Below are 25,465 nucleotides of genomic sequence, written 5' to 3' on the forward strand. Positions count from 1 at the left end.
GAGAATCAGGAAGAGGTTCCCTCCCACACCCTGTCAACATCTCCCAAGTTAAACAGTGGCAGCCCAGTCCTCGTGGGAGTCAGCCCCATGAGAGACCAGTGCAGCCTACTGGATCCTAGAATCCTGTATTTTCTATGCACTGACACTAACGTGTCATTAACAGCTCTTTGAAGTACCAATTTGTATTTTTTTACATGTATTTATTTGGGGTTTGGGTCTGGCCACCTCTCACACATGGAGGTCAGACAAGCACCTTTGACCACTGAACCATCCTGCCTACCCCTAATAAATTCCTGGTATTAAAATAGAGAGAGGCTAGAGAGATGACTAAGTGACTAGTGCTCTCAGAGAAACTAGGCTCAGTTCCCAGCATCTGCATGGTGGTTGACAACCACTTGTAACTCATTTCAAGGACTCCCAGGCCGTCTTCTGACTTCAGGCACCAGGAACATACAGGCAAACACTCATGCACATATATCTAAAAAAAACAAAAAACCAGGCTACTTCTCACTGACCCTGAAGCCCACCTATGTAACCAGGCTAGCTGTGACTAGTAACCACTTAGCCTTTCCAGTGCTGGAGTCAGGTGTGTATCATGTGCTAGGGGTCCAAGCTCAGGCCCTCACACTTATGTGGCGAGCACATCACTGACTGAGTCACTTCCTATCCCTCTGCCCCCCATGACGGCAGCCTGTTGCCCTGGCAGCCAATAAAACACCTAAGCCTTTGAGAGCTCTTCAATTCTGTGCACGCTTCAATATTCTGATTAACTTCCACATCTGTGTCAACTGTAAATTAAACCTAATACATACCTATGCTCATTTCCTGTTTACCAAAACAAAAAACCCTAACAAGACAGTTATGACATCTAACACTCACACTTAGGATAGGAAAATGCTACCCTATTAAGGCACCAGAGAGAGAGCTGTGGATGGTTAAACGTTACTTCAGAAATAAAAAGGTTGTCTAATGTAATAAGGGGTACTCATATTAAACTAAGTCAGAACTCTACCTTACAGTACTTCTACTCCAAATTAATGTTCAGTAAAAGCTATGCCTGACTGTGTGTGTGTGTGTGTGTATGCATAACTAAGATAATTACTTTATTAAACGGTAAAGTCAGTAATTGATTAGGCTGAAACAACTCTACAGAGGTACGACTGCTTCCGTGAGTAATTTCAAACAGGATATATACAGATCAGTAAGACATTAAGGGCTAAGTAACTGGATTTTTATTTTAATACACAGTATGAGAAATGAACTTGTAAATCAACTGAATTGTATGGAAAATGAAACAGTAAATAAATTAGACCCATGTTTAACACAGAAGGTCAGCTAATGTTCAAACTTAAGGCTATCATGGACAGGTCAATTCCACCAGTCTTCTTTAAAGGTTGAAGTCTTCCAAGTACAACTTTGCTATGAACTGGCCCAGAGTTCATCAGCAAATGGGAATGCTTAACAGGGGTGGTGATCGGGGACACGTTTCCTGTAAGGGGAAAAAAAAAAAACAACCCACACTATTAAGGAAAAGTAAACAATGACAAGTATGGTTTCAACTATATTTTCATTGACTACAAATACGGCGAGAACCTCTGTCTCAGTAGTCACTGCAGGCCCACTTCCCATGAGGACGGAACACCACACAATCACTGTCACTATTAGGAGGACACAGGACAATTCAGCAGTGTGCAGGCCTGTACTCAGCAGTTCGCAGTGCCTGACCCAAACAGCTACTCGATAAACAATACACTTCCCAAAACAGGCTAGCCTGGTTTTTGCTTTCTTTCCATCTTGTGAAGGTCACATCTTACCACACACCCTAAGACTAGACTTGAACTTGCAAGCATCCTGCCGCAGCCTCTAAGGAATGCACTACCACACGTGGTTTACGGCATGATTTTGAATAATGTAAGGATTAGGAAAGTTTACCAAATTCACATTACACCAAAGCCAAAGAACGACTCAGGGGTCCTGGATTTCAACCTACTCAGGTTGCCCACGGCTAAGCTAGAGTGAGGAGAGAGCACAGCATGCTGACAATCACCCCTCACTGTCCAGTGACACACAAGTGACAGAGACAGGAGAAGCTGGAGCAAAGGGACGACAGGCCATCAGTGAACTTTTAACTTTATATTTTGTAAAATGCTTTTAAACAATGTTTATATATGTATGATGTATGTGTCTATGTGTAAAAGATACATTTTAGAATTATACAGTGTGGGAAAAAAGTGAGATTTTTAAAAATCCATGGTATGTAAGATGCAGGGGCAATTAGCGAGCATCCCCAGGAACTCTCAGAAGTTTCAAGTTTACAGAATTTTAAACCTGCCTCTGACAATCTTCCACTTGGATATTCAGGCTTCCTCTAATGGCCGCCGTCTCTGCTCACTCACAGAACATGCAATCTGTACCTCACGTTTCCCTTTCTGAGAGAAACTGTACTTTGAGGTTTCTCTCTCTTCTGAACCTACTACAGGATCAAATTTATCCCCCACACTCCACAACCACTGCAAGCCAAACCAATGCTGGGGAGGCTTGGCTTCTAAGTAACCCATTATCTTCCCAGTTCTTTCCCTTGGCACCCTGGGCTCACGTTCCCTCACTGGCAACTGTGCCACCCCAAGGCAGTATGAACTGACACAACTAAACCTGTGAACCCAAACACAGCCTTCTTCTGTCACAGCCATGTGAAACCGGCTGATGCGCTTCATTTAACCGAGTCTGTGTAAACGCATCTTCAAGAGAATTTAAAGTCACCTTCTACAGCGTGAACGTGGAAAGGAGCCTTGAGCATGTTTGTGAGCCACGTGCGGGGCGCCTGCCGCCTCAGCACTGCAAGCTCAGGGAAGAGGGTTCTGAACTGGAAGGCAGCCCCAGTTACACAGCAAGACCATCTCCAACAACAGACCCACCAGGTCAGGCACACACGCACCTATAAGGATATCCAGGAAAGCAAGCGGCCTGACTCATCCTGGTAAAACCACCAGATACCCACACGCTCCCTGATACCTGACCTTCAGAAGCCTGGCTCTTTAACCCTTCCAGTATGAGTGTGCCCCTGGCTACCCAAACCAGTTTCCTCCTATGCCTTTCTAAGAACTACGACTACTTACTTTAGATAGTTTGTGTAACCGTCTACTAAGACGGAACTGTCCCATTATACACAATTATCAAGCTCCCTGGACTCCGGCCTGTGTTTCCCTAGGAGCACGAGCACTCTGGTACCTTGGTGCTGCTTTGATAATGTTGTCCACTCGCAGGATCACCTCTGCTGCTTCAGCCGCACTCAGAAGAACCTGTCGCTTCACTTGAAAACTCTCTGTTATACCCAGTACTGCCATATCGCCGATGGTACCTTCCTTCATATCTGAAAAGGTAGTTATTAAAGGCATTAAAACATTCCTAATAACTCATAATAAAACTAAAGCTGTTACTGCATCTCACTGCCTGATTTAGCTAGATCCATCTACAAAAGCACTATTTTAAGAAAAAACTGGCAAGAAAAATTGTTAGGCCTGGCAGTGGAGTCACACACCTTTAATCCCAGCACTGGGGCGGCAGAGGCAGGCTAATCTCCGAGTTCAAGGCCAGCCTAGTTTACAGAATGAGTTCCAGGACAGCCAGTCTTGAAACTAAACAAAATGACAATGAGCCCACACAAGTGCTTTTAAGGGGTTTTGTGTAGACGCATGGGGCAGGGCTGCCTGCAGTGGGCAGAGTCCATGGGGAGTCTGGTAACGGGCCCAAGTCCAGGAAGCGAATGCCCGAGTGCGCGGCCCTAACCAGGTCTCTGAGAGCACCACAGAACAGGGTAGAAGGAACCTAAGGGGTGAAGGAGTGCTCTGGCATGCTGCCTTCTGGACCTGAGATGCCCAGTGCACCCGTGACGTCAGCAGCAGTGGCCACCTGCACACAGCTAGGCACATTAACATTCCATCCTGGGGAGAAAGGGGCTCCTAAGATCCCATCCTCACGGAAAAGCTGCTAGGGCTACTGGGGAAGGATGAATCTTATTCCTCAGGGTACAGCCTGGATAAGGTGCCTATAGCCCGCGTGAGCAGGACAGGGACCTGGGAACAAAGGGTTCAGTGAAGGAGAAAAGGTGTGAAAAGAAAAAGGGAAGGGGGTGGGACCCCAGTGCATTATGTGCGTGTCCATACAGACATACAAAGTGGATGTATGTGTGACTTATTTCTAATTGAAGAAAACTACTTTCCAAAGTGGCTGCAGAAGTCCATTTGTCTCTTACCCAGTCCAGCAGTTATATGGCCTTCACTGTGAGCAGCTCGGAGCTGTGCCACCAGATCTGCACTGTCATAGCCCGCATTGTCGGCTATGATGGTCGGCAACTGCAACATGAAAGGGACAAACAACTCTCACTCTTGCCGCTTGCCCCTTGCTCCCCCCTCTCCACCGATTCCCTTCCCCTTCCCTCCATGTGGTCATAGCTGGACTCTACTTCTCTACTCTCTCCATCTCCCCACTTTTCTCTCCCTCTTAACTCCCCTCCCTATGCCCAGAATAAACTCTATTCTATACTTAAAAAAAAAAAAAACAAAGTGATGAATAACCACCAAGGACCACACTGCCTCTAACCTAGAGAGACAGCTGAATTACAGGGAAAGCCTGCTTCCTGTTGCTCTTCTTAAAGACAAGCTCTTACAGACAGGGCTGGTCTCACATCTGGCTTCAACCTCAAGTGCTGGGATTATAGGTAAAGACCATGCCTGGCTGTCTGGTTTGTTTGTTTGTTTGTTTTTTCCGAAACAGGGTTTCTCTGTGTAGCCCTGGCTGTCCTGGAACTCACTCTGTAGACCACCAGGCTGGTCTCGAACTCAGAAATCCACCTGCCTCTGCCTCCCGAGTGCTGGGATTAAAGGCGTGTGCCACCACACCCTGCTTGGCTGTTTGTTTCTTAATAATGATTCATGATTACGTATAAAATGTAGAATCAAAATATAAAACATTGTGGACTACTGTAGTTTTGTAAAGGCAAAGAGAAAAATTTTTCTCTAGGACACAAAAATATATTCAGTTTAAAATCAAGCCCATGAAATGTATGTTCACCTCTCTCTTCATAGCTTACCATTCTCAGGGCTTTTGCAAACGACTCCATTGCTACAGCTTCTTTTCCTGGGGTTCTGTTGGCAAGCTGTGTCACAGCATGGGCCATCAGCATCTCAGAGCAGCCTACAAATGTAACCCAGAACTTGTTATGCACTCTGCCGTCTCTGTTTCTATAAAAGCCAAGATGTTCACATCTAAGTCGGACCTACTGTCAAGAAACAAAGTATGTAACATTCTTGAAATGCTTACCTCCCCCGTAAACTGTTCTAGGATCTTTTACAGTCTGAGCAAGAACACAAAGAGCATCATGCAGAGATCGTTCAGCTTCATCCAGAATTTGCTGAGTGGCACCACGAAGCACAATGGTGCATGCCTCACCTAAGGAGAAACGTCAATCAGTGACCGTCTAGCCACTCACCACAGCATCATCTGCACTCCAAGTAACGACTTAGTAAGTAACGACTCGACTAGTCTTGGGCTTTGGTAGCAATGCTTCTCTGCAAAAATCCATGTTCATAAATGTTCTGAGTGATGAAGAAAAAAATTCTATGCTAAATGTACACATTTCAAAAGGCAGCAAGTATCAACCTGACTTTAAGACACTGAAACAGAACATAAAATAGGCTCTCTCAAAATTTATATTTGTAAATGAAGAAAATACCTAATTAAAAAAAATTTATATTTGCCCTCATAAGACACATATATCCAGTCCACTTAATAATCCTTAGTCATGCATGTATGTGCGTGGGTGCATATATGCATGGAAGTCCAAGGTGAGAGTTGGCTCTCTCCTCCTACCATGAGGGTCCCAGAAAGGGAACTAAGGTCTTCAAGTTTCAAGCACTTCCACTCAGAGCCATCTCGACAACCTATAGGATATCTATCTATAGGGTATCTATCTATAGGGTATCTATCTATAGGATATCTATTTCAGTGCTATAGAAACCTTAAAAAAAAAAGTTTCACTTTATGTAGTATGAGTACACTGCCGCTGACTTCATACCAGAAGAGGGCATCAGAGCTCATACAGATGGTTGTGAGCCACCTTGTGGTCACTGGGATTTGAACTCAGAACCAGAGGTCCTTAACCGCTGAGCCATCTCTCCAGTCCTACAACTTTTTTCCCACTTCCAGAGGTCGGCAAGGACTTAGGTCCTTAAGCCAAGATTTACAGTCACTCACCAAGGGCAACCCCAGAAAAGTGAATGAGTTTATCTTCCCCGATCATAACTTCTTCAATAAGTTTGCAACTTCCAAGCTTCACAAGTTCTGGGTGATCAAAGGTAGAGGCAATCTCACCACCTGCGAACATCACCGGAAACACATCTGTGGGTTTGAGGCTGTTACAGAATTGATTCACTCATTTAAATAGTTTTACCGTAATTTTGTAAATTAGAAACTTAGAAAAGATATGTCAAATCAAGCACAAGGTACATACTTGACCCGCTCTGAAGGGCACGATGTCGTCATTAAAGGTCACTGACTTTACCTCACACGGGGCATAAGGAGCTAAGCATTCAGCAAAACAAACTAAGGTTTAACTTAAGATTTAATACTCGAGACTCTTCTTTTAAGCTCAGATTTGCTCATGCCCAGAAAGTAAAGTCTTTATTCTGTGAGAAAGAATGGACTGTCTTGAAACATCACTCTAGAGTCATGGCAAACCGTGTGGTGTGTGCATGCACACATGTGTGTGCGTGCGCGTAAAATCTGGCATACACTTTAAGCATTCCTAAACGGAAACCCCAAATGTGCATCTGTAAGAATGAAAATGGCCCAGGTGAAAGGCCAGTAAAACTGCATATCAACCAAAAGCGCTGCGTAAACCATTTCTGTGTGAGTATACACATCTGACGACCTCTCTGTGTGAGTATACACATCTGACAATCTCTCTGCGTGAGTATACACATCTGACAGAAATGTATTTCATATTTAGACTTGGGTCCTACCCTATGTCATTTCATCATACACAGTCAATCACTACACTCCACACCCAAAAATCTGAGAAACTCAAGTACAGAGAGAATTGCCTGTAATGGTATAGAGGAGCCAGCAAGGTAGTTCGAACCTGAGCTGAGACCCAGGACCCACACAGGAAGAGGAAAACATTAGTGCTACGATCTCCACTGGTGAAGCAGGGCACATATCCACATGCACAATCAATCAATCAATCTAAGTCTTCAAACAATGTAAGGAAATTAAAGGCCTAACTCAAAGTATATACTCTCAACTCTTTAAGGGGGTTCTTCCTATTCTCAGTGCACTGCACAGTAACGTACTGGAAACTGCACTTCCTAAGGTATGCATTTTCCATACCTGTGACAAGAGCGAGGCGCTCCACACCTGCGAAATCCGCATGCTCAATAGCCATGACGCCAGCAGCGCCGAAGAGTTGTTCAGGGTAATTATAAATTAACTGTCTGAAAATAAAATACATGTTATGCTCAAAATGGCTCCTTGTCAAGCTGAATTACATTACAACACAAACCTGCAAGCACTTTTACTTCACCGGAAATAAAAAATCCAGCCTCACTATCTATGCTCAATCCTTGAGTCTCAAACGATAGAGACTGCAATCCCACACGTTGTCCTGACCTCCATAACTGAATCCCCAGTATGTTCTACCTGTCTGGCGTCACCTCCATTAGATCACTGTTACCTCACTGTTAACACTCATGGGGCTTTGCATGATGTTAGCCTTACTCCATCCACAGCAAGCACTCCGTGTGAGGCTGAGGACAGTGAAAATAAAGGACCGAGGAACCTTAGAACACAGAGACCTGCCCGGAAGCTAACAGTCCTCCGAGCAGCAGCCTGGAGGAACTGCCACACTCTGCAATCTTAAGTAAAACCGTGTGCAGCAGTTTCTAACAATAAGTAACTTGATAGGAAATACAATTTTTATGAGAAAAAAGTAACTTTAGGTTACACACCTGTTAATAAAGCAATTTATTCCATGCTTAAGAATACGTTCAACTTTCTCCTTCATCTTCTCCTTTTCTGCATGTTCTATCTCTGCAACCTTTGCTGTGGAATCAACTCTTACCCGAGAGCCAAATATCTAAGATTGAAGACATAAAGGCAGTGTAAGGTTCACTCCTCTTAAAATACACCGTACGTACTTCAGCGTTTCTACGAACATACGCTTCAAAGTGTATATAGGTGTCTCATCTGCTTGGTGTAACTGACTCCTACGTTAACAGCACCAGCAACAGCCTGTCAAGAAATGTAGCCACGCACCTTTATTTTGTCTGTATCCATCCCAGTATTTGCAATAAGAATTTTAGCATTTTCAATTCTCTTTGGTTGATTTACTCCAATTTTTTTATCCAAAAGAAAACCTACAACAAACATAAAGATGGTAATAAACTTAAGGATGCATTAGTAAACCTGCACAGCACGTGCTGGCTGACAACCCTCAGTAACTCCAGTTCTGGGGGATCCTGTGCTCCACGGGCACCAGGCATACACATAGCAAAGGACCCATAAACTTAATAAAGCAAAGAAACAACTAAAAAAGAGAATACACACAGGCAACGCTACAGCATCAGTACAGACACAAACCACATCACCCTGAAACTTTTGTTACACACACACACACACCCACACCCACACACACACCCACACACACACACCCACACACACACCCACACCCACACACCCACACACACCCACCCACACACACCCACCCACACACACACACTCACACACACACACCCACACACACCCACACACACACACACACACACACACCAGATCAGAGGCTACAGCTCACAATGTAAACACATTTAAGTTCACTTTTACTAGCTTAAAACCAGCAAAACTAGCAGTGAGAACTGGAAATCAGAGACAGGGTCACCTGTTCTACACAGCAAGTTTCAGGACCACCAGGGCAACATAACAGAGACCCAGCCTCACTAAAATAAACAAGACAGCTAGGAAAATGGAACCACCTTGGACAACACAAAAACAACACAACTACATAAACCTGCTCCCAATCCTGCTCTTGCCCTTAGGCTATGGCTGGGGTCGACCAGATGCTCACATATAAATCATGCACAACTCAAGGAGAGATGCCATTTCTAGCCGTGCTGATCTGCTGCCATCACATGACCTGGTACTGACATCTGCACTGGCTTAAGACACATGACAAACGTTTGGCTCAGTAACCCTACCTTGGGCTTTCTGCTCTATTCAGCTTGCCATCACTTAGCAGATGATTAGAACAGCTACAGGATCGAGGTTCCACTACAATTCCTGGCATAGAGCGCACACACACAGCAGTATGAGCCTCTGTTACAAGGCTGCCCTACTTGGCAGACCACTAGAAACATTAGAGAGACCTTGCAGATCAACGGAACCAAAATATTTTCACAACTCCGTAAGTAAATGGCACAGGACACACATAAAAGCCAGGATTCCAAATCACTGTAGACACAAGCTTACAAAGCACAACTTGATTCTTTTTAAAACCCTTTAAGATGGGCTGGAGAGATGGCTCAGTAGTTAAGGGAACTGACTGCTCCTCTGAAGGTCCTAAGTTCAAATCCCAGCAACCACATGGTGGCTCACAACCACCCATAATGAGATCGCCCTCTTCTGGTGCAGCTGAAGACAGCTACAGTGTACTTAGATATAATAATAAATAAATCTTTGGGCCTGAGCGAGCAGGGCTGACCAGAGTGACCAGTGGTCCTAAATTCAATACCCAACAACCACATGAAGGCTCACAACCATATGTACAGCTACAATGTACTCATACATTAATCACATAACTTTGGAAATATTTTTTTCTCAAAACGACAACAAAAAAAAAGCTGGAGAGATGGCTCAGATGTTAAGAGTGCTTACTACTGCAGAGACCTGAGTCTGGCTCCCAGCACTCTCACTGGGGGCTCGCACCAGCCTGTAACCACCAGAGTGGAGCTGCTACTTCTGGCCACTGGCATGCACATACCCATACACAGACCAAACATGCACATGATTAAAATAACCTTGGACACGCAAAAGAAAATGTTCCTGGGGCTAACAATGTGGCTCAGTTAAAAGATAATTACTTAGCATTCACAAAGCCCGAGATGGATCCCCCAGTACTGCATAATCACAGCCTGGGAGAGCAGCAGAAGGGACAGAAGACTAAGGGCATCCTTGGCTGCGTGCGAGCACGCACACGCATGCACACGCACACACACACTCGCTAGCTACACAAGACTACCTTAAAAAACAACAAGGCCTGAAGAGATTCTACTTGCTGCTCTTCCTGAAGTGGTCCTTAAAGACAAGCTCTCTGCCTCTGTAGTGTCAGGGTGGAGATCAATGGGTACGTTCCACCAAATGGTGGCTTCACAGCCATCTTGACTACAGTGCCAAGGGTTCTGGTTCCTTCTTCTGACCTCCATGGGCACCACTTATGCATGTAGTGCACATATGTTGCCAAAACACTTAAGAGAACAAGTCTAAAATTTTACACAAATGCCAATAAAATATCAGACAAAAATTCCTTTATCTACAACAACCTGCTAATTTGACTTAGGGAAAACACATATAATCCTGAAAAAGCATTTGGGAACAGCTTTTGGTAAAGCTGTAATTTCTGTTATTAGCAGAGACTTCCTGTTTGAAATCTAGAAAGCAAACAATGCTCAGCGGTGTTGAAGATGAAGCACACAGACCGCAACAGGACAAATTGTTACAATGGCCCAAGCAGCCAAGTGGTCCTTAAAGACAAGCTCTCTGCCTCAGTAGTGTCAGGGTGGAGATCAATGGGTACGTTCCGGCATACACACATACCTTCATCTAGATAGGAGTCTGCCAGACTCCCACCTAGTTTCTTGATGACATGAATCGCCTCCAGGTTGCCAGAGCCTTTCAGTCTGAGAACCGCTTCCACGGCCAGTTTAGTAAAGTGGTCCTTGTGGTGAGTAAGGAGCTTTGAGGACAATGTCGTTCCTGCAATGTTCATTAAGTCCTGCCAGAATCTGGCTTCATCAGAACTAATAAAACCAAACAGAAGAAGACATGCTTGTTATTAAAATTATCCACTGAGTATCCTTGACTTCTTAAAGATTTACTAGGAACAAGTGAACAATGGGATCCCGTCTTTCCCATCAAAGCACCAAACTCGGTGAGCCCTAAGCCCAGGCCCACTCAGTGTTGTCCCTCAGCACAAACAGAATTAATTTCTGGTGGTTTATTTGGTAATGTAGAAGTAAACTAAACATGTGTATTCTTTTAGACTCAGCAATTCCACGTCTAGAAATATCTCGAGTAACAAGTGTCCTACATCATAAAGCTAAACCTTCCCAAGAATAAAGGTTCATAGGAGGGCGGCCTGTGTTTTAGCTGTGAGGGAAGACAAAGTGTATCGAGGTAATGGTCACATGTGTTTCTCACGGTTCTCTAGATTAGACTTTCCCACCACGGGATTGCGGTACACCAACCCATGATCCACAGCGGAGCTCAGCAGGGCCTCTCTTGCTGCCTTTGTGGCTTCTCTCCAACCTGAGATGATGGTCTGTGGATGTATCTTTTTTGCAATTAAAGATTCTGCTTCCTGCCAATAAACAGATACACAAAAGAAAGAAAGGATTCCACTGTTGCTCAAACCACAGTCCCCATACTAAGGTGGAAGCGTCAGGCACTCTTACCCGGAGCAGCTCTGCGGCTAAGACAGTAACAGAGGTAGTGCCATCACCAACTTCATCATCTTGAACCCTTGACATATCTAGGAAAAAGTGAAATTATTTCTCCACATTACTAAATTCTCTTAAAACTTCCACAACAAGCGTAAACTCCATTAGTAATATGCACCTGACAAAATTTTGGAAGACCTTTAACCGTTAAATACTTTAGCTTGAATGTGCCTCACGAGTTCATGTAAATTAACCCCTAATCTTTTTCTGTCTCACCAAGTTAGGCCTTTTGTCACATTATGACAGCAAGAGAACTCACCAAGAAAGGGCCCACTTGGACTTGGCAGTTCAGCCAGACTGAGTTGTACCATTTAAAAATTGTGGTGGCAGCAGCCCCCCGTGGACTATGGGTAACAATGATACTTCTGACACTCATCTGACTAGCGATAAATGCCAATGGCCATCACTTAAGTAGCTGACAGCCTATCAGGGAATAAATTATTGGAAAATAACAACAAGCAAATCTTATACTCACCAACTAGAACCTTTGCTGCGGGGTTGTCCACACCAATGTTCTTGAGAATGGTAGCACCGTCGTTGGTCACCATCAGAGCGGCGTCTCGTCCACTGCTTAGGAGAATTTTGTCCTGAAAAGAAATATATTTCTGTCAAATTAAGGTCTAAGTACTTCTTCAAGAATACATGCAGATACCAAAACCTCTGGATAGTTAGTTGGCTACTAAATGTTTTCTATGCATGTATCCTACAACCAAACCTCAATGTGTAAAAAGCTTAGACATACAGGCAATACAAACTAGCTCTGCTACACTGTCACAAGACAGCAATGGAAACAAATATCCCAGAACACTATATGACAGTTAAACACACTAAAAGCAGATACACATAAACAAAAAACAGTATGTTACTTTAAAAATGTGTTGCAAAAATATGTAACATGATAAACTTACCTATAAGTGAACAGAAAAATACCAGCTACAGTGTACTTAGATATAATAATAAATAAATCTAAAAAAGAAAAAGAAAAAAAGAAAAAAGAAAAGAAAAATACCAGCAAGTTTTGTAAATGGTAACACTTGCTGCCACTGGAGAGGGATGTGAGATTGGGGATGGTAACACAGGAGAACGGTTTATAATTTGTAAGTTTTAGATTAAAAAACATAAATAAGAACATTGTTACTATCTACATTTACACCAAAGGCTTTAAACCATTATTAAAATTTTGGCCAGCCACTACTACGCAAGACCGCAGGAAAGCAAAATTAGAAACAAACAAAAGAAACTTCTAAAAATTCCCTATCTTTCTTACCATGCCCTTCGGTCCCAAAGTGCTCTTCACCAAGTCTCCAATGGCGATGGCACCGATAAACGACGACTTAAATTATAAAAGAAAAATCAGAAAAGGCGGTCAGAATTTACCCTCACAAAGCGTTGGATTTTATCATTTAAAAGCAACAGACGGGCTTACCAGGCGAGCTGTCTCGGCCCTCTCTTCATCAGCTCCAGCCTTGAAGATATTAACAGGTGCGAGGGAAAGGGAAGCCTAAGAGAGGAAGCCAACACACGCCGTTTGAATGCCAGTACTCGTTAACACCCGTCCAGGGCCTCTCACTAGATCGGGAAGTAGATTATCTAAAGGAAAATTGGTTTACCATCTAATTTCAGGAATCCGTCCTGGGAGTGGGGTATTTACTTAAATGGGGAGAGGGACGCTCATATGGGCGCCAGGAATAAATCATCACACCGACCCACTGGTCTGAATGGCAAAACTAAAGGCAACATTGGGCCGGTCGAGCACGGACCAACATAGCTACCTAGCTACCCTCCATCTTCCGCAGGCAAGCACGGCCACTCGCCCTTCCAGCCCCGCCCCGAAGAGGGCGGAGCCAGCAGGTCCTGCTAGAAACTTCTTCACTTGGGGTGAGGACCGGGGGTCGCCAAGGTCCCCTAGCCGAGAAACAGCCCTGATCTTACAAAGAGATGCTGACTTAGTGTGCGTTCCCCCTTCCCGTCCCGCGCGGAGAGCTCGGTCACCCGGTCCCACGCAGGCCTCATGCCCGGCCCGAGCCATGTGCGGAGGGGCCAGGAGGCGGCCGCTCGGAGCCTGCGACTCCGGTTAGACAAGAGGACCAGCGGGGCGGCAGGACACAGCGGGGCGGAGCAGGGAGCCTAAGTCCTTGGCCGAAAGCTAGGCTCACCATGGTTCCGACGGATTCCGCGTAGAGGAGAGAACCCCTCACAATCCGCGCCGGGAAGCCAGGCCGGGGAAAGAGAGAAAGGCGGAAGTGACGACACGCTCCGCCGCGGGGGGCGGAGCCGGACGCACGGGTTTCCGCCTCCTGCGTGGCGGGCTGGGCCGGAAGCGTAGCGGCTCGCTGGAGAAGGGGCGGGACCTCAGTTGGTGGCGGAAATCATTGAGCTGTGGGCGGGGCTAGGGGCGGGGCCAGGGGCGGGCTGCTTTAGAATAGAACTAGAGAACAAAGAGACAATGTACCGCGCGGGTTGCCGCGGAAACCAAGTTCCTGCTGACATATATTTTTAAAATATAATCTTTCAAAATTTGTTTTAAGGTCAGACGTACATTTTCAAGTGTTGCACACTAATCATTTCTATTATTTACCCTTCCTGGAGGCAACCATTCCCATTTTCGTGCTTATTTTTTCCTTTGGGAAAGTTATTTATCAATAGATTACTAAATGATTTTTTTATAAAGGAGTCTTCATTTAATCTTTCAGACATGATCTGACTGTGTAGCTCTGGCTTAGCTCGGAACTCACGTTGTGGACCCAGGCTGGCCATTCTGGGATGCTGCTTCTGCCCTACCTCAGCTTCATTTGTTTTCTCGGGGGGGGGGGGGGGCACCCTAATATAACTTACATGACTTCAAAGCAGAGATCAAGTCCTAAATATTCCAGTTTATCAAAAATAGTTTTCTCGGGAGCTGGAGCTATGGCTCAGCGGTTAAGAGCACTGACTGCTCTTCCAGAGGTCCTGAGTTCAATTCCCAGTAACCACATGGTGGCTCACAGCCATCTGTAATGGGATCTGATGCCCTCTTCTGGTGTGTCTGAAGACAGCTACAGTATACTCATATAAATAATAAATAAATAAAACCTTTAAAAAAATTAGTTTTCTCGGGCTGGCGAGATGGCTTAGCAGTTAAGAGCACTGATGGCTCTTCCGAAGGTCCTGAGTTCAAATCCCAGCAACCATAGGTTGGCTCACAACCACCTGTAATGAGATCTGATGCCCTCCTCTGGTGCGTCTGAAGAGTCAGCTACAGTGTACTTATGTATAATAATAAATAAATCTTTGGCTCAGAGCGAGCAGGAACTGAGTGGAGTTGACCAGAGCAAGCTGAGGTCCTAAAAATTCTATTCCCAAGAAGGCTCGCAACCATCTGTACAGCTACAGTGTACTCACATAAATAATCTTTTAAAAAAAGAGAGAAATGGTTAAAACATACATAGTCTAGGGAAAAGCCCCAAAACTAATGCAAAAAAAAAAAAAAAGTTTTCTCGGCGCTAGCGAGATGGCTCAGCGGTTAAGAGCAGTGGCTGCTCTTCCTGGGGTGCAGAGTTCAATTCCCAGAAACTCCATGGAGACTCACAACCATCTAATGCCCTCTTCTGGCATGCAGGTATACATGCAGATAGAGCACTCATTCATATATATATATATATATATATATATATATATATATATATATATTACATAAATCATTTTTTAAAAGATTTCTCTTGGAATTGGAGAGATGGCCGAGGGTTAAGAGAACTGACTGCTCTTCCAGAGGTCGAGTTCAATTCCCAGCAACCACGTGGTGACTCACAAACATCTGTAATGGGATCCCATGCCCTTTTCTGGTGTGTCTGAAGACAGCGACAGTGTACTCACACACATAAATAATTCTTTAGAAAATATTAATTTTTGCCGGGCGTGGTGGCACACGCCTTTAATCCCAGCACTCGGGAGGCAGAGGCAGGCAGATTTCTGAGTTCGAGGCCAGCCTGGTCTACAAAGTGAGTTCCAGGACAGCCAGGACTACACAGAGAAACCCTGTCTCAAAAACACCAAAAAAAAACAAAAACAGAAAATATTTTTTTCTCTTTACTCTTGACACCTAAGGCAAAGCTCTCGTGCTTAAAAAAAGAATGTTAGTTTTCCTTTTATCCACTGGTAGGTAGCATTTATCTCTCTGATCACTTAGCAAGTACTTATATTTCTGATACTTGCCGACACTCAGTCATTTTCCATTTTTAGTTATTTTTACCCTTAGATATAGTAAACTAATTTATATTGAGTTGGCAAGCTATGGAGAGTCAAATCTAGTTATCAACTGCTTATAAAGTCTTAAGCACTTAAAACTAATTATGTGTGCATGTGTATGTGTAGACATGTAAATGCCAGAGGACAACTTGGAGAAACCAGTTTTGTCCTGCCATCACAGCTCCCGGGCCCTGAACTCAGGTTGTCAAGCTCAACAGCAAACGCCTTTACCCACGGAGCCTGTTTCTTAACTTTTATTTCTCTCTGTGAAATCTCCATGTGCATGTAGGTGCTGGCGGAGGTCAAAAGAGGGCATCAGATCCTCTGGAGCCGGAGGGGTAAGCAATCCAACCCTGTTGCTGGGAATTTAACTCAGTTTCTTCCAAGAGCAGCAAGGGCTCTTAACCACCGAATTATCCTCTCAGCCCCCTATCAAACGTTTTTACAGTGTATGGGTCCACAGAGCCTACAACAGTCTTTTTTTTTTTTCCGTTTTTTTCGAGACAGGGTTTCTCTGTGTAGCCCTGGCTGTCCTGGAACTAGCTCTGTAGACCAGGCTGGTCTTGAACTCATAGTTATTGGCCTGCTTCTGCCTCCTGAACAGCATTTTCATGAGCAGATCCAAGGTGGTATTTAGGAGCAATCACACTAAGAAGCTAACATACCTGCACATTTTAAAAGGCTGCTTTCATTATGCACAAAGTATATAGTGTTCAGTGGGTGGCAGGCAAACTTAGACTGTGGGTGAAGGGTTACCAGTGTCCCCTCCCTATCAGATTTTAGAAGAGTAGGTGAACATAAAGGCTTTGGAATAGAACAGAGAGACAGACCTGCCATCCTGTAGCTCTGAGCTGAGTGGCACTCAGGAGTCAGTCCCCTGGAAGGGGGCTCTAGAGACTGTCTTCTCCCCTGCATCTTTGGTCTCTTCCTCCTCTGCCCCTCCCTTCACTTGGAACTAAGCTCCAAATGTTCTGAGTTGACTGACTGAAAGCTATTTCCAAAAGTCCCACTGGCTGAATGTGTCATCTTACACCCCCCACCCCAAATGTTTGTCTCTAAGCATTTTATAACTTGTGTAGCATTTTTGAACCGGGAATGTTGCAGGGTCCAGGGGCCACCCTTGCTTATTCCTCTCATTTGTTACTCCTCCTCGGGTTCTCTTGGCTCTTTATCCTGTCTTATGACGCCCTCTCCCTGTCCCGCCGCCCTCAGTCTTTCTTGCCTATGGTTGGAATTCCTTTGGTGAATTCTGTTAAGTGACTGCCCCTAGCTACATTACGTCTGTGCCTCAATTTCCTGGTGTATGAAACGGATGTAATCAGAATATGTATTTCACAAAAGCAAGACTACATTGCTTAGTGGGCGGGTGCCTGGGCTACAGCAAGCTCTCTGTAGCTTAGCTGGAATTCCAGTGTGTTTGGAAAACACTGCTCCTGCAGTTGATGTACTTGGAATGAAGTATATTTGATAAGTGACTTGGGGAAAAGAAGAGAGTCACATTGTCTAGAGCAGTGCTTCTCAGCCCTCCTCATGCTGCAACCCTTCACTACAGTTCCTCATGTGGTGGTGACCCCAGCCATAAGATCAGTTTTATTGTTATGAATCATAATGTAAAAATCTGCATTTTCTGACGATCTTAGGAGAGCCGTGTGAAAAGGTTGTTCAACCCTCATGACCCATGGGTTGAAAACTGCTATATGGAGAGATATAACTAACTGAAGTAACAAACAACAACCAGAACACAGTTAATGAGACTTTCCTCAAGAACTTTCTTAATACTATCGTAGGGGATTAGGATCCAGAATCAACACCTACTTGGATTCTTACTGTTAGACACTAAACTGTCACATCATTCACCATACAGGATGCTTAACAGTCTGCCAATGGGGGCAGGCAGCCTACAAGATTAGCCAGGATCATCATCATCATTGTTGTCGTCATTGTCATCGTCATCATCAATTTTAAATGTAGGAGTACTCTGTCTGCATATACATCTATGTCAGAAGAGGGCATTAGATCTTTTTGTAGATGGTTGTGAGCCCCCATGTGGTTGCTGGGAATTGAACTCAGGACCTCTGGAAGAGCAGCCAGTGTTCTTTCCCGCTGAGCCATCTCACCGGCCCCAGCCAGGATGGTCTTTAAATGGCTAAGCTGGCTCAGCGGTTACACATGCTGGTTCCTGGTGCAGGAGTTTGGTTTTCAGCACCCCTATCTGGCAGCTCTCAATTGCCTGTAACTCCAGATCTAGGAAATCGGGTCTTCTCTCAGGCTTCCAAGGATAGTCTCACACACACACACACACACACACACACACACACACACACACACACACACACACACACACTAACATTTAATAAAGTAAGATAGCATTTGTGATAGTGCCTGGTAGTTAAGGCATTTTACAAGTCAAAATTCTAATTTCTATGGAAAAAAACGTCAGTATTTAAACAACACACTACATCACAGTTGCTTTTGCTGTCTGTGTTGATAGGTAGCTATCAACCTGTGGCCCTGTGGTTCTCAGTGGGGACAGTGCTGATTTCTCTTGTACTGAGTAGGGAATTCTCTTTCAGTATCTGGAGCCTCTATAAAAGAAATGTATAATCACTATTATACTTTTTTATGAGGTGGGACATATTTAAGGAAACCTTGATAGCCTTTAGTGCACAAGAAATGCTTCTTCCATAACCTATGTGCACTTCTAGAATACATCTAGGCTTTAACTACATAACTGCATCCGATATTCATAAGAAAGTAAACCTGTTACATACACACACACACACACACACACACACACAACACACACACACCTTTAAAAACAAACAAAAAATACACTTTCCTTAATTCCCCTATGGAATTTGACTACTGTCATTCTAAAGTTATAGAAGCTGTCTGTAATATGTAATCTCTGTCGTAGGGCTTAGTCCTTGGGAAGGAAGGACACTGTCTTTTATTACTAGTGATGGGCTAACTAGTAGATTCTTTGGAGGGTGGAGATGACTGTCTTGGTGACTAGCACAAGGCTGACTTTAAGCTCATCTGTTAAATATGAGCATGTGACCAGTTACTGTCCCCAAAAGATCTTCAAAGGAGAAGTACATAAGCAATCCAAAGCAGCTTTCAGAGTCTGAGCACTAACACCCTAGTCTTCAAAGATGCTTTGCACCACACCATAACCAATTTGAACATTCTGTAATGTGTGGCCCATGTACACACCCAATCATTTGTGGGTTTGTCTCAGCCCTGTATTGCTTAAATGATTTCCATCTCTGCTATACCAGACGAGACTTGGCAATCTCACTCAGTAGCTAAAATAAGGTTTGGGTTCCCAGAACTGAGTGAGATAAATTGGAATGACCATGCACACTAGATACTAAGAAAGTCTGCCAACTAAATGTATAATCTTTAACACAGTATACGTTCACTTTTAAAACAAATCTGGCTGGAGATGGCTCAGTGTTTAGGAGCACACACTGGTCCTGCAGAGGACCATGGTTTGTTTCTCACCAACCAGTCTACTGGGGATTGACTCCCTCTTCTGGCTTATGTGGGCACTGCATTCACTTGTACAGCAACACTCCCCAACTGATTAACACCTCTATCATGAGGTGTCAAGCAATACATGGAATATAAATACAGTAAAACTTTACGTAAGTATCCAACCAAACTTTTATTTGGGTTTTATTGCGATCTACTTTTGGCAATAAGGGAGAAGTGACCATAAGAACTCATCAGATTTGATTCCACAGAGCAGTTTTCCTGAACGCTGAAGGTCAGTGTGTGTCAGCTCAGCTTCAGTATCACCTTGTACCCATCATGGGTATTTACGCCCGGATGCTGACAGGAAGGCCTCGCGAGATGCTACAGTCTAAGATGGAGCCACATTTTACACATTCTAATTTTAGGATAGGAAAGTATACTAATACAATAAGTAAGAGAATTTTAAAAGTGTTGCTTAGCCCTTGTGGAACAAAATTCCATTATTAGCTTATTCTTTAAGTACTCCAGTTAATAAAGGCTTGATTGTACTTCAAGGACTCTGACTTTTCCAAAGATTAACAACTAGTTATTACCTGTTACATCAAAAGCAAAGCTTCCAAGCACTCGCACACTTGTCCTTAAAGCATGTTTACATCGTAGATAACTCCTTATGCCTGACAACACGGCTGACATGGCAAGAGGCCCACACTATGACAACTGTGGGGTGGTCCTCCCACCCACACTTCCTCCACAAAGCCACACTCGGCCTCAGTGTAGACGGTCTGTTTTATTGCCATGCTACAGGGTGTCTGACATTGGCACTGATGGGGTAGCAAGAACAAAGACAGAGGGGCCAGAGGGCCAGTGACGCCGTTACACACACAAGGTTTTATTGTAATAACAGTGGTTACGTTTGCCAACCCAAGATTAACCTGCTGATATGAAACAGCATTAAAACACAATTTATGCATAGTACAGTATCACGTCTTTCATTAGAGAAATATGGAATGTTTAGAAAAGAAATTAACCATAGGGGAAGATTCATATCTCATATACAATTTGGCAATGGTAGTCCCACTGTAGACAACTTTTATAAAAGAAAAATTAAAATCTAATAAGCTACCTTTATACAAAGTTGCTATATTTATGCCTTTATGTAGGAAAAAAACATTTATAATGCAAATTAGAACATACAATAATCTTACATTATTATACAATGTAATGAAAATAGAAACATAACACAAAGTCTGTCCTTTATAAAACATCTATTTTGCATTTACTAATGCAAACTCGGCCCCTGGTGACTATTGTACACTGTACCAGCCTGTTTCCAGGCTTCATTGTCCAACTGTCAGACAATTTCAATGATAGGATGCTATGAGAGAACTGTGTTACACCCTGAACATTGAGGACGCAGGGTTGGGAACCAGGCAGCGAGCCGGCAGGGCACTAGTCTGTGCAGGGCACACTGACGGGGGAAAGGATTTCAGGTTAACTCTTCAAGCCAAAATGGTTTCTACACATGCTGTAATTTCGTACCAACGTCTTGATTCTAATTTGGCAAACATTAAGGAAAAAGTAAATAGTACCATATACTTCACATCAGAAATATGAATGAGATGCCAATACATTACTTCTGAATGATGTCTCTAAAGAATATATATATATATATTTATACATACACACTACACATTGCACAAAACACTTGGGTATTGTGGGTAGAAAACAGCACAGGGGAACTGGGAAGTACTTGTTAGCTTGTTAAACCTTTGCCTTGAGGCAAATACATGGTGGCACATTGCTGGGAAATGATGAACACATAAGGCCCCGTCCCATTTGCAATAGAACTTTAGTGAGGTACATTTTATATGCTGTGCACACCCACAGATTTAGGGTAGGCGCAGTGGGGAGCACAGACAAACACAGTTTGACTTACAACATAGTGTGGGGGGGTGGGGGAGGCAACATTAATATCTGTAATGACAGAGACTGCTTGGCAAAGTTTCCTAAGTCCGAAATGTGGTCTATTATGGATATGCTGAGAAGTGAGTCTTTTTGCTGAGTCTTCAAGAGTAAAGTGCGTGTCTCATCACTCCACAGCAGTGGGAGAACAAGGAACGATTTGCCCGTCTTCTTGGAGGGAGAGAGGAAGGGAGGGAGAAAGAAGGGAGAGAGGGAGGGAGGAAGGGAGGGAGGGAAGGCACCATATTTTCACTTTTCAAAGGAAGATGAAACTGGGACACAACAGTCAGGAAACACTAGTGATGCCCTATCAGTCTCCAGCCCTGGTCTGTAGAAGTGTTAGGATCTATATGGACTATATGGACTAAGCAAGGGTTTTTATCTGGGGAGAAAAGGAGGGAGCAAGGATTATATTTCCAAAACCAGAAAGTGGGGTAACATGGTCTAACCAACAAAACCAATGATCTGACATTAGGTTTGATTCAGAAAATCTGAGACATATGGCTACAAATATGCCAATAAAATATCTCACTCTAAAATTCACCAAATAGTAGCAGGTACATTCTTCCAGGACAGAGCTAAATGCCCATCATGAGACGACTGTAAAGGACACAGGGATTCTACAGGACTGGTTAAACAGAAACAAAGGTGGTTTCCAGAAGATATCTAGAAATTAACACACCTGTTTACCTCTTCCTAATATTCATATTGTACCCTAAAATCAAATTCTTAGCAGACAAATTGGTCCCATTTGCATTCTTAAGCCATATACTACTTAAAGCATAGCTGTAATGATGATATTAGTCAGCTAAAAAATATAAAATCTAATTCAAATCTGAAGGGAAAAGTGAAGAGTACAGAGAAAGAACAAAGCACCCAGCCTGCAGACGGCCGCGCAGACCAGCCCTCTGAGGTGGAGGGCTAATTCTGTCTGGACCTGCGCCCTTCCCATAAGCGTCCTTACCCCACACCACAAAACCACCACTGAAATTTGGCACAATTAGCAAGCTACTCAGAAGAAAGGACGAATGGAACAGTGTATTAAATATGTAAACTGCACATGTATCCACTATTCTCTTGAAGAGAACAGCAAACATTTTAGTTCGCAGAGGGAAAGGAAAGGAAGCGTCTGCTATGCTATGAAGCAATGGCGCTGAAGATGATGAAACATCTAGATATTATGGCCCCGCACTACTGTTCTGCAAATCCAGCCGCTGCTCTGGATGAGTTCCTAAATACACTGCCTGCCGATGACTGAACCCTTTTCTTGACCTGGTATATCCAGATCATAACCAGGAATGTCTCCAACTTTAGAGAAAAGATAACCTATCCCGCAGGCTGCCCCTCCCTGTACTGTCCAGTGGTCGGTCTGGGAGCACATCAGTCTGAGTGGCCTTTCTTCACTTCACGCTATGACATAACGGCGCCTCTTTAAGACTTCCCTGTTCCTGTTATGCTGGCAACAATATTAACAGCTCACCAGCATCACAGGGTAATCAGAGCCCAGCTCCACGTGGGAGGACAGCAGAGCAGGGAGAGCGGGCCTGCAGCCATGGAGCTGAGACAACCCCTGCTAAAGTGCAGCGCAGGGCGCCCCAGCGAGGACAGGACCTTCGGGGACTCACATGTTTAAGAGTCTCTTCCTTTCCTTCTCAGCTACTAAAGAGATCACCCATGGACACAAATGAACTTTAAAACCCAAACGTCGATTTTTTTCATCAACTTGAAAAGCAAGCAGGAGATAAATAAATACTGGACAAGGGCAACCCAGCTAGAGAATAACAGTCAGTCCCAAATGGACCTTCAGGACCGTAACAACAAAAACGCAGCCTAAGTAGTAACAGCAAACACACAATCCTATTCCAAGACGATACACAAACATTGTGTTGTAAATTGAAAAAAGCATTACATACAAGGTAAGACAACCCAAAGACCAAAGGGGAAACTGAAGCTCCATGGGACTGAATGGCACGAGTGTCTGCAGACACATGTGTGCTGTCAGTAATCTACCGCAGACACACCGAGAGATCAGGGGTAGACTTTCAAATGCTTTTGGGTAAAGTGACCTGAGACTGACTCCTAAGCCCATCCTAACTCTGAGTAAGATGCTATCTGGACACGCCCTTCAGATGACACCAGGAGGTGGGGACACAGAGCTGTCTCCTGGCTGCCTTCCAATCACAGCACACTCAAGACAGAGGTGCTGACTGGTACAAAAGGAAGTGTGGTTCTCCTTGTTCTTTGACACGAATTTGGCCCAAGACAAAAAGCCTTTAACTAATGAAATAAAATCCTCACGTTCCATGCTGGCGACCATACCCTGTGAACAGTGATCTATGAGGGTTCCTCTCAGGGCCCAGAGTTATGTTAGCAATGCGCATTATCAAGAGACTTTATAAAAGGTTCAAACGCCAACCACAACTCAGACATGAAAGCTATGCATCCCCCAGGATGCTGAGGACAGGTCACCCAGCACGGCATTCACTTCAATTCTCGTGGTAAGTAGGCACTGTGAGAATGGGGTGCTGCTGGACAGTGAGTAGCTATCAGGAGATTAGTGTTCTAAGGAGTGCCTGCTCTGCATCAATTCCCTTTAAAGATGAAATATTCAGAGCAGAAGACCAGTCTATAAAGGAGCTAGTGTAGACATGAAGAGGAGGCACTGCATCTTCGCTCTGAACGCCTTGCGGAGAAGGACGCAGTGCTTCCCGGCTCACATGGGCAGGTCAGTACTATTGTGCCTCGTCTTCCGAGATGTACCGTCGTCTCGAGGCAGCGCTTTCTGCAAGTTGGACATAGCAGCAGTTCTCTCAATGTCTATCACAGCGTACAGCTCTGTGCGCCGCGTGGGGGTTTGCGGGAGGGGAGTGGTCGGCGTTTTTGGAGTCTGAGGGTTGTCAGAGTCACTGCCCCCTTCCAAATCCACCTGTATATAATTGAGTTGCCTATGTTCTAAACTGGGTCGCCTGATATCAAAGTTAAAGACTGTCGGTGTACAATCCCTGCGCTTCGAATAGTCTATTTTGTGAGCACTTGCCGGCACTGTTACATTCTCTGTATTAACATAGTTATGCATTGGATCTAGATTATTATGGTAGCCATTTAGAGATGGGGTCTTTGGTCCTAAATTGTCATCTTCATCCCTACTGAGCTTGCGGGCTTCCCAAACAGGAGGCAAAGATGGTAAATTTTCATAGTTTAATAGTGCAGGTCTTCTCTGCGCTGAGTTGTTGATATTCTGGGTGTCTGAGGTGCTGGTAGATGTCAGACGACCTCTCCTGACCCCTGAGGCACTGGGAATAGATAGCCCGTTTATATTTTCATACACCAGTTTGTTGACAGGGGGCACATCTCTGCGCTCGTCACTGTCATAGCCGGTGTCCCACTCCGTGTTGCCCGCTCCACTCCCACTGACTGGGTCTTTTCCCAGTTGCTCCAGTTTCTCCTTTTCCATTAACTGCTTCTGGACAGGGGTTGGTCCTAGCACAAACCTGACTCCTTCAGGCTTAAGAAGCACTTGCGGGTCCCTGTCCTCGGGGTTACTCGGCTCTTCTTTTGGTGTGTTGCTCTCAGCATTAGAAACCCTTGCCTCTGGGGGAACATGCACACTTGCACGGTTTTTTCGCTCCTCTTGCACACCTGTAGTGTTAACATAAGTATGTACCTAAAAAGAAACAGAGCAAATCAGTCAAGTGTATGGTACAAAACAAGAACAGGCTGACTAATCAGGAAGCCAGAGAGGTGGCTCAGTGGTAAGGACACTGACTGCTCCTCCAGAGGATCCAAAAGAGTTCACAATTCTTAACACCCACAAGGCCGCTCACAACTTTCTGTAACTACAGTGCCCTCTTCAACAGACACTGCACACATAAACATGGGCAAAACACCCATACACATAAAATGTTTAAAAAGATACTGGTCATGTCAATTCATTCTACTTATTTATTGAAACAGGGTCTTACTGTGTAGTCCAGGCTAGCATCAAACTAGACTCAATTGTTTCTACTTCCCAAATGTTAGGATTATTGGTTTGTGCC

General features: G+C 44.3%; 2 protein-coding genes across 3 annotated transcripts in view; both read right to left on the bottom strand.

Annotated features, from left to right (window-relative positions):
* Nucleotides 1–1,209: 1,209 nt before the first annotated feature.
* On the bottom strand, nucleotides 1,210–14,065 carry Cct2 (chaperonin containing Tcp1, subunit 2 (beta)). 2 transcript variants are annotated; one of them, NM_007636.3, is made up of 16 exons: nucleotides 13,919–14,065; nucleotides 13,189–13,263; nucleotides 13,030–13,095; nucleotides 12,238–12,349; nucleotides 11,718–11,794; nucleotides 11,511–11,623; nucleotides 10,861–11,063; nucleotides 8,311–8,411; nucleotides 8,004–8,131; nucleotides 7,387–7,490; nucleotides 6,253–6,372; nucleotides 5,320–5,448; nucleotides 5,090–5,193; nucleotides 4,253–4,352; nucleotides 3,229–3,370; nucleotides 1,210–1,489 (listed from the first exon to the last, which is right to left on the bottom strand). In NM_007636.3, exons 1-16 carry the CDS (start codon nucleotides 13,919–13,921, stop codon nucleotides 1,459–1,461), a joined length of 1,608 nt encoding a protein of 535 aa, NP_031662.2. In that variant the 5' UTR covers nucleotides 13,922–14,065; the 3' UTR covers nucleotides 1,210–1,458. The 2 variants fall into 2 exon arrangements, with proteins under 2 accessions (NP_031662.2, NP_001345696.1); NM_001358767.1 differs by lacking the exon at nucleotides 13,919–14,065 and adding an exon at nucleotides 13,373–13,588.
* Nucleotides 14,066–20,339: 6,274 nt separating this feature from the next.
* Frs2 (fibroblast growth factor receptor substrate 2) overlaps nucleotides 20,340–25,465 on the bottom strand; it is a 78,348-nt gene continuing 73,222 nt past the window's right edge. Inside the window, exon 10 of the mRNA NM_177798.3 lies at nucleotides 20,340–25,092. Within this exon, the coding sequence (NP_808466.1) occupies nucleotides 24,142–25,092 (951 nt within the window). The 3' untranslated portion in view covers nucleotides 20,340–24,141. The remainder of the gene's footprint in view (nucleotides 25,093–25,465) is intronic.

The sequence above is a fragment of the Mus musculus genome, chromosome 10 (assembly GCF_000001635.26).
Source record: "Mus musculus strain C57BL/6J chromosome 10, GRCm38.p6 C57BL/6J".
Classification (NCBI taxonomy): Eukaryota; Metazoa; Chordata; class Mammalia; order Rodentia; family Muridae; genus Mus; species Mus musculus.

Bases quoted from the DNA above. Each gene is read 5' to 3' on its own strand.
- Cct2 (NM_007636.3), bottom strand. The intron at 11,795-12,237 runs GTGAGTATAAGA...ACTTTTTCCTAG, and splicing joins CGCAGCAAAGGTTCTAGTTG to ATATGTCAAGGGTTCAAGAT. The intron at 5,194-5,319 runs GTAAGCATTTCA...TTACATTTGTAG, and splicing joins TAGAACAGTTTACGGGGGAG to GCTGCTCTGAGATGCTGATG.